This window comes from Ranitomeya variabilis, chromosome 1 (genome assembly GCF_051348905.1).
Source record: "Ranitomeya variabilis isolate aRanVar5 chromosome 1, aRanVar5.hap1, whole genome shotgun sequence".
NCBI lineage: Eukaryota > Metazoa > Chordata > Amphibia > Anura > Dendrobatidae > Ranitomeya > Ranitomeya variabilis.
This window is the reverse complement of record NC_135232.1, coordinates 1,154,412,286-1,154,421,663: the sequence shown is the minus strand read 5'-3', so window position 1 is coordinate 1,154,421,663 and position 9,378 is coordinate 1,154,412,286. Positions and strand designations below refer to the sequence as shown.

General features: G+C 44.8%; 1 protein-coding gene across 1 annotated transcript; it reads right to left on the bottom strand.

The window, feature by feature from the left end:
- Window positions 1–3,978: 3,978 nt before the first annotated feature.
- On the bottom strand, window positions 3,979–5,002 carry LOC143793414 (vomeronasal type-2 receptor 26-like). The gene has a single exon (XM_077280365.1). It carries the CDS (start codon window positions 4,954–4,956, stop codon window positions 4,063–4,065), a length of 894 nt encoding a protein of 297 aa, XP_077136480.1. The 5' UTR covers window positions 4,957–5,002; the 3' UTR covers window positions 3,979–4,062.
- Window positions 5,003–9,378: the final 4,376 nt, after the last annotated feature.

Below are 9,378 nucleotides of genomic sequence, written 5' to 3'. Positions count from 1 at the left end.
GTTATAAACTTCTGTGAAGCACTTGGGGGTTGAAAGTGCTCACCACACATCTAGATAAGTTCCTTCGGGGGTCTAGTTTCCAAAATGGGGTCACTTGTGGGGTGTTTCTACTGTTTAGGCACATCAGGGGCTCTGCAAATGCAATGTGACGCCCGCAGACCATTCCATCAAAGTCTGCATTTCAAATGTCACTACTTCCCTTCCGAGCCCTGACATGTGCCCAAACAGTGGTTTACCCCCACATATGGGGTATCAGCGTACTCACAACAAACTGAGCAACAAATATTGGGGTCCAAATTCTCCTGTTACCCTTGTGAAAATAAAAAATTGCTTGCTAAAACATATTTTTTGAGGAAAGAAAAATGATTTTTTATTTTCACGGCTCTGCGTTGTAAACTTCTGTGAAGCACTTGGGGGTTGAACGTGCTCACCACACATCTAGATAAGTTCCTTGGGGGGTCTAGTTTCCAAAATGGGGTCACTTGTGGGGGGTTTCTACTGTTTAGGCATATCAGGGGCTCTGCAAACGTAACATGATGCCCGCAGACCATTCCATCAAAGTCTGCATTCCAAAACGTCACTACTTCCCTTCCGAGCCCCGGCATGTACCCAAACAGTGGTTTACCCCCACATATGGGGTATCAGCGTACTCAGGAGAAACTGGACAACAACTTTTGGGGTCCAATTTCTCCTGTTACTCTTGCAAAAATAAAAAAATTCTGGGCTAAAAAAATATTTTTGAGGAAAGGAAACACATTTTTTATTTTCACGGCTCTGCGTTATAAACTTCTGTGAAGCACTTGGGGGTTCAAAGTGCTCACTACACATCTAGATAAGTTCCCTTGGGGGTCTAGTTTCCAAAATGGAGTCAATTGTGGGGAGTTCCTACTGTTTAGGCACATCAGGGGCTCTGCAAACGCAACCTGACGCCCGCAGAGCATTCCATCAAAGTCTGCATTTCAAAACGTCACTACTTCCCTTCCGAACCCCGACGTGTGCCAAAACAGTGCTTTACCCTCACATATGGGGTATCATCGTACTCAGGAGAAACTGGAAAACAACTTTTGGGGTCCAATTTCTCCTATTACCCTTGGTAAAATAAAAAATTGTGGGCTAAAAAATCATTTTTGAGAAAAGAAAAATTATTTTTTATTTTCATGGCTCTGCGTTATAAACTTCTGTGAAGCACTTGGGGGTTCAAAGTGCTCACCACACATCTAGATTAGTTCCTTGGGAGGTCTAGTTTCCAAAATGGGGTCACTTGTGCGGGAGCTCCAATGTTTAGGCACACAGCGGCTCTCCAAACGCGACATGGTGTCCGCTAATGATTGGAGCTAATTTTCCATTCAAAAAGCCAAATGGCGTGCCTTCCCTTCCGAGCCCTGCCGTGCGCCCAAACAGTGGTTTACCCCCACATATGGGGTATCATCGTACTCAGGACAAACTGGACAACAACATTTGGGGTCCAATTTCTCCTATTACCCTTGGGAAAATAAAAAATTCTGGGCTAAAAATCATTTTTGAGGAAAGAAAAATTATTTTTTTATTTTCACGGCTCTGCGTTATAAACTTCTGTGAAGCACCTGGGGGTTATAAGTGGTCACTATGCATCTAGATAAGTTCCTTGGGGGGTCTAGTTTCCAACATGGGGTCACTTGTAGGGGAGCTCCAATGTTTAGGCACACAGGGGCTCTCCAAACGCGACATGGTGTCCGCTAACGATTGGAGCTAATTTTCCATTCAAAAAGTCAAATGGCACGCCTCCCCTTCCGAGCCTTGCCGTGCACCCAAACAGTGGTTTACCCCCACATATGAGGTATCGGCATACTCAGGAGAAATTGCCCAACAAATTTTAGGATCCATTTTATCCTGTTGCCCATGTGAAAATGAAAGAATTGAGGCTAAAAGAAATTTTGTGTGAAAAAAAAGTACTTTTTCATTTTTGCGGATCAATTTGTGAAGCACCTGGGGGTTTAAAGTGCTCACTATGCCTCTAGATGAGTTCCTTGGGGGGTCTAGTTTCCAAAATGGGGTCACTTGTGGAGGAGCTCCAATGTTTAGGCACACAGGGGCTTTCCAAACGCGACATGGTGTCCGCTAACGATGGAGATAATTTTTCATTCAAAAAGTCAAATGGCGCTCCTTCCCTTCCGAGCCTTACCATGTGCCCAAACAGTGGTTTACCCCCACATGTGAGGTATTGGTGTACTCAGGAGAAATTGCCCAACAAAATTTAGGATCCATTTTATCCTGTTGCCCATGTGAAAATGAAAAAATTGAGGCTAAAATAATTTTTTTGTGAAAAAAAAGTACTTTTTCATTTTTACGGATCAATTTGTGAAGCACCTGGGGGTTTAAAGTGCTCACTATGCTTCTAGATAAGTTCCTTGGGGGGTCTAGTTTCCAAAATGGGGTCACTTGTGGGGGAGCTCCAATGTTTAGGCACACGGGGGCTCTCCAAACGCGACATGGTGTCCGCTAAAGATTGGAGCCAATTTTTCATTGAAAAAGTCAAATGGCGCTCCTTCCCTTCCGAGCCCTGCCGTGCGCCCAAACAGTGGTTTACCCCCACATATGAGGTATCAGCGTACTCAGGACAAATTGGACAACAACGTCCATGGTCCAGTTTCTCCTTTTACCCTTGGGAAAATAAAAAATTTTTCGCTAAAATATCATTTTTGTGACTAAAAAGTTAAATGTTCATTTTTTACTTCCATGTTGCTTCTGCTGCTGTGAAACACCTGAAGGGTTAATAAACTTCTTGAATGTGGTTTTGAGCACCTTGAGGGGTGCAGTTTTTAGAATGGTGTCACTTTTGGGTATTTTCAGCCATATAGAACCCTCAAACTGACTTCAAATGTGAGGTGGTCCCTAAAAAAAATGGTTTTGTAAATTTTGTTGTAAAAATGAGAAATCACTGGTCAAATTTTAACCCTTATAACTTCCTAGCAAAAAAAAAATTTGTTTCCAAAATTGTGCTGATGTAAAGTAGACATGTGGGAAATGTTATTTATTAACTATTTTGTGTCACATAACTCTCTGGTTTAACAGAATAAAAATTCAAAATGTGAAAATTGCGAAATTTTCAAAATTTTTGCCAAATTTCCGTTTTTTTCACAAATAAACTCAGAAATTATCGACCTAAATTTACCACTAACATGAAGCCCAATATGTCACGAAAAAACAATCTCAGAATCGCTAGGATCCGTTGAAGCGTTCCTGAGTTATTACCTCATAAAGGGACACTGGTCAGAATTGCAAAAAACGGCAAGGTCATGAAGGGGTTAACATGGAGAAACAGCTAAAAGATTCTCTTGAAAGGGACTCTGTCACCTGAATTTGGAGGGAACAATTTTCAGTCATATGGGCGGGGTTTTCGGGTGTTTGATTCACCCTTTCCTTACCCGCTGGCTGCATGCTGGCTGCAATATTGAATTGAAGTCCATTCTCTGTCCTCCGCAATCTTGCCTTACGCAGGCGTGTACTATGGAGCAGGGGTGTCAAACTGCATTCCTCGAAGGCCTCAAACAATGCGTGTTTTCAAGATTTCCTTAGCATTGCACAAGGTGCTGGAATCATTATCTGTGCAGGTGGTTAAATTATCACCTGTGCAATACAAGGAAATCCTGAAAACATGACCTGTTGGCGGCCCTCGAGGAATGCAGTTTGACACCCCTGCTATGGAGGACAGAGAATGAACTTCAATCCAATATTGCAGCCAGCATGCAGCCAGCGGGTAAGGAAAGGGTGAATCAAACACCCGAAAACCCCGCCCATATGACTGAAAATGGTTCCCTCCAAATTCAGGTGACAGAGTCCCTTTAAGGAGGAAGCATATCATTTACCAAAACCACAGAGAAATTTCTACATTTCCCAAACTCTAATACAAATATGGGACGTCCTGATAAATATATCAATTACTGGAGATAATGGGATAAGACGTGTAAATGTTTATTTCATACACAGGTTGATAGAGAATCTTGCATCTTACTTTAAAATGGTTTCTATGGGTCTAATGTACAGAATTAGTCATTATTATCAGTGGTTCCTAATATTGTGCGGTCATTCCTTTCTTTTTCTGAGCAGCTCCGTTTTCTTATTCATTCCAGATTTAAACAAAATAATAAAGCATTTCGGGAAAAACACACAACCTAAAAGTCCAGCACTGGAAGCCATCACTGCAAATATCTCCACAGCCACCATGTTCTTCCCTCTGGTGCTCAGGTAAGCCGGGATCATGGAAATCCAGACACTGAGGAACACCAGCATGCTGAAGGTGATGTACTTGGCCTCGTTGAAACTGTCCGGTAATGTCCTCACCAAGAAAGCCAGGACAAAGTTCACAGCTGCCAGGAGCCCCAGATAACCCAACATGGAGTAGAACCAGATATCTGAGCCTTCATTACACTGAACGATGAGAATCCCAGGATAAGTCTCAGTGTCCAGATCTTGGAATGGTGGAGAAATAGACAACCACAAAACACAGATTACAACCTGAAGGGAAGAACACAACAACACTGTGGTATAGGGCAGTTTCACATTCAGCCATTTTCTCCAGGCACTTCCTGGCTTGGTGGACTTAAAAGCAACACAAACCATGACAGTCTTGGCGAGAAGTGAAGAGACGGCTACTGAGAAGAAAATCCCAAAACTGGTTTCACGTAATCTACAAGTTACATCATTGGGACGACCAAGGAACAAAAACACAGAGAGGAAGCTGAGAAAGATGGAGACCAGGAGGAGGTAACTCAGGTTCCGGTTATTGGCTCTAACAATAGGAGTGTCCCGGTAGGAAATAAATATCCCAAACGTGAAGCCGGTCACAAGACATCCGAAGACCGCGATACAGGAAAATACCGAAGCCATTGTGTCATTCTGGTAAGAGATGAACTCCATCACTTTAGGCAGACACTGGTCTCTCTTCTCATTTGGCCATTTGTCAATTTGGCATTTCATGCAGCTCTCACTGTCTGTAGAAAAATTACATAACGTGTTACTTTTATTGTGGTGAGAATCTATTATCTATCTATTATCTATCTATCTATTATCTATATATTATCTACTATCTATCTATCTATCTATTATCTATCTATTTATCTGTTTTACAAAAAATGGAGCAGCACACTTTCTGACTAGGTGGGTGCACAGGCCTGCCGGCAGATAATCTGTATACTTGTCAAATATATAAAGACTAAAAATGGGAAGCAGCACTGCAAAAATTACATAAAGAGTAAGGTGGATGATGCATGATAAAGGTTCTTGGGAACCGAAATGTCGCCACACCATGTGGACCAATAAAGTCCACCTTACTAGATAAGTAATTTTTGGAGTGCTGCTCCCCATATTTGGCTTTATATATTATCTATCTATTATCTATCTGTCTGTCTGTGAATCTGTCTATATCTATCTTTCCATCAATGTTAAATACAAATAAGTTTTCCTGGATGGCTAAATGCCCGTCACATGTCATATCTCTCTCAGTATAAGCCTGAAATATCACATTTTACTACATGTTTTTTGTGCATGCAGGGTCGCCATCTCCTTTGGTATTTTTTTTCTGGACAAATTGGACAAAATACACAGACAGACAAAACTCTTTTTACACCACACAGCCGTTCACACCCTCAAAAGAAGGTCATGGAATCACAGACATTGAAATTATACAGTTTGTTCATTGAGATAAACATTTTCTGGCAGCAGCGATAAAACACAGATGACTTGTTACTACTTAAGTGCCCAGCATCACTGCAGCCAAACACAAAGCTCTGTGATTTGCATCATCTTGGACATTTACTGGGACTGTTCTATATGTTATTGTCTGTTGCTGGTCCAATAAACTATTATCACACTGTTTCACCCTCACCCTGTGTTATCTGAGTAGTATTCTGCCCATGAGAAAGGAGTGCGGGCAGTAAGTGGGATGAGCCCTGGTCCATGCAGTCTTTTTAAAGACATCTGAGCCAGTGGACGTTAGCACCCACTGACCCTCACGTCTCCACATCCGCTTTAAGAAAAGTTGTCCCCAAATGCTTTTACACATGTAAAATAACAATCAGAGCTCATCTTCCTCAGGTCCAGCACAAAGTAGATGGCACAAACCACTGAGTTTAACCCTATAGCACACCGGGATTCAGGCAGCTGCGACTTTGGGGCTTCCAGAGCCAACTATACCCCCCAGTGGCAACCAGCATTTGGCGGGCACCAAGCTTAGGAAGCCGACAGTCTATTGAGGTATGTGGCCAGGTGACCTGATTGTCCCAAACAGGAATATCCTTTCAGATAATTGGATATGGAGGGCACCACTAAACAATATTGTAGTTAGGGGTTCCCCTAAAGCATGCTAATATGCAATGGATAGAGAATAAGCGAAAAGCTGCATGCTCACAGAATTGAGTGATGACCGTGAATTCCTTGCTGTAGAGATATGGCTGCAATTTTTTAAGTGCCCGTGCAGTGCCCCAGAGTCCTGGTCATTGCAGTATTGTCGCTCTTCCACCAGGGGGAGTGATGGTATGTCTGATGGCACTAAAGGAGTTCACCTGACCAGGTATCACAGTCACACACTACACTTCACACTCCAACCACCAGGGGAAGCAAAGGGTTCTATGTATTAGGCCACTCCTCACACTCGGGTAAAACTGGGAGTTGGATAGGAAGTTAGGGAGAACGCTACTGGGTGAGACCCAGGAAAGACCTGTCAGGCAGACAGGGGGAGAAGGAGGAACATCTGAGCTGCAGACAGAGGTCCCTGTCATGGGTGGGATCCTGGCAGAGACTTAGCAAGAGATAGAATGTTACGGAGCTGCGCCTGTACCCCATTGCGGCAGCATCCTAAGAAAGGACAAGAAGCAGAGTATATTGTGGAGAAGTGAGAAACGAGATCACAGCACATGGAGATAATACCGGGAGGAGTTCTGCCTTAAGATCGGCAACATCCTTCTGAGGCGCGTAGCCGGTGACCGGAACACCGAGGGAGAAATAGGCTCTACGCATTACTTCAAACTACGGCAGGACAGTTAATTCCAAGTTGGCTGCCCAACATTTAACCTATTGAAGTCAACGGAGGCAAATTGTGGGAGAGGGGCGTCTCTAGGGTCCCTATAAAATAACTCCAGGTCTACCCCGTCATACGGGTCGTCCTATCCATATCTGGGGGACGTAGGGAGAGAATATCAGAAACATACATGACAGTTGTGAGGACTATCCAATGGTGCTCAGCAGGGAGGTACTACAACACACAGGCGCTAGTAGGAAAGCTACTGATTTCCACCTGCAAAGGGAACTCTGGATGTGCCTTCGGCCTGGCCGGACTCAGCCAGCCCTGTTAGCAGTGCTCTGGATTGTGGACGCTGAAGTCTTCAGTAAAAGGTTAAGAGACTGCAATCCTGTGTCCTCATTATTTACTGCGACCTACACCATCATCATCTACCTTACTGGGAAGCCCTGGGGACATACTTCACCTGTGGGAAGGTATACCATCTAGCTGCCATTCCATCACCCCAGTGGACCCCTAGCAGCGTCGGTCATCCTGACCGAGTACCACAGGTGGCGTCACGAACACTTGACAAACTATATCTTTTAATTGGGCGCCCCTTAGCAGGGCCACGGACCGGGTCGAGCCACCGTGACATCCCCAGAACCGAGACAGAGGGACCCGGTACCAAGTACCCCACTGCCCTGCACCTGGGGGCGCTCCACCCACATTATGGCCAAGCCTTCTTTTGCTATTGTCGCTTATGCCCTCTCCCTCTCCAATAGCTTCAGGGAAACATAGGATGCCGGGTGTTCCTGACCGCCAGCTGCCGCTTGACAGAGTATGGATTCAAATCTGATATCAGAGGCATCTGTTTGAAAAATGAACATGTGGTAGAGGTCAAGAACAGTCAGGACTGAGCACTGGGCTTACTGGATTTTCGCCTGGAGAAAAGCGGATTCACAGTTCGAGGTCCAGATAAGATTGCAGGCAAATCTTTTGATGGTGAGGTCAGTGAGGGGCTTTTCTTTAGTGCTGTAATTGGAGATAAAGTTTTAATAATAGTTTGCGGTCCTAAGGAATTTTTGGATATGCTTTTGGTTGGTTGGGGGATGCCACTGCGTAATGGCTTCTATTTTTTTCAGGCTTGAGATAAATGCACTCACTTCCCACTCAATGCCCCAGGTATAGTACCTCGACCATCCCCATCTGGCACTTGTAGAGTCGGATGGTAAGCTGGGCTTTGGCTGCCCTTTGCAACACCTGGGACATGTGCTGAAGATGCTCTTCGCAGGTATCGCTGAGGATAGCGATGTAATCCAGGTAGGCCTGGGCATACCCCTGACATTCCTCTAATAACTGGTCCACCATCCTTTGGAATGAAGTTGGGGCATTCTTCATCTCAAATGTCATGCTGGTAGACTCACACAGTCCATAAGGTCTGATGAATGCGGACTTCTCTTGAGCCTCTTTTGTGAATGGCATCTGGTAGCATCCTTTGCTTAGATCAGTGATAGATATGTACAGAGATCCTCCTAATATATCTAGTAGTTCCTCTACCCAAGGCATAGGATAGACGTCTGTAATGGTGACCTCTTTGAGTCACCTATAATCCACACAGAAACAAGTAGTTTTGTCTTTCTTGGGCACCAACACTACACTGGCTGCCCATTGGCTTTGGGAAGGAACTATAACCCCCATATTCAACATATCATTCACATTGGCCTTCATCATTGCCAACACTGGAGGCGTCACCCAGTACGTGGGTTATCTGAATGGAGTAACTACCCCTGTGTTGACATGATGCAGGACAAGGGGTGTTCGTCCGAATCGTTAGCAGTGAGCAATATGCTCCAAGCAGTTTTATTAACTGCTGCTTCTGTGATGGACAAAGCCTCTCCCCCAATGGGACATCCATTATCCATATTCCTATTTTGGATTATACCAATAAGTCTGGGATCTGGTCCAAATTTAGGCCATCTAATGGGGGGCCCCAAACTGCTATGTTGGTGACCTCCCTTTCCTCATAAGCTTTTAGTCTGTTGACATGAAAGGTCCATTCACGTCACCTGCTTAATCCAATGCCATTGCATAGTCAGTAGCACCATATTTCCTGGTAATGTGGTGAACGGACCCGCCCACATGGCTTTAAGCTTGTTTTTGCATACAGGTACCAGCAGGGTCGGACTGGCCCACCGGGGAACCGGAGGATTCTCTGGTGGGCCCAGGCTCTGACACCTGCTGGCATACAGTGCCAGCAGTGCGTAGGGCACCCGCTGCTCCAGGGGCCCCCAGCAAGTGGGGTGTCGCTAATAGCGCACACCACGCAGCTGCTATTGGGCCCCCAGTACCCGCGGAGAAGCAGTGGGTGACAGGAAGCCTAAGCCTGTCCCCGCTGCTAAATT

What these genes read in the sequence shown, in the direction of transcription:
- LOC143793414 (XM_077280365.1), bottom strand. Translation starts at nt 4,956, where the DNA reads ATGAAATGCCAAATTGACAAATGGCCAAATGAGAAGAGAGACCAGTGT.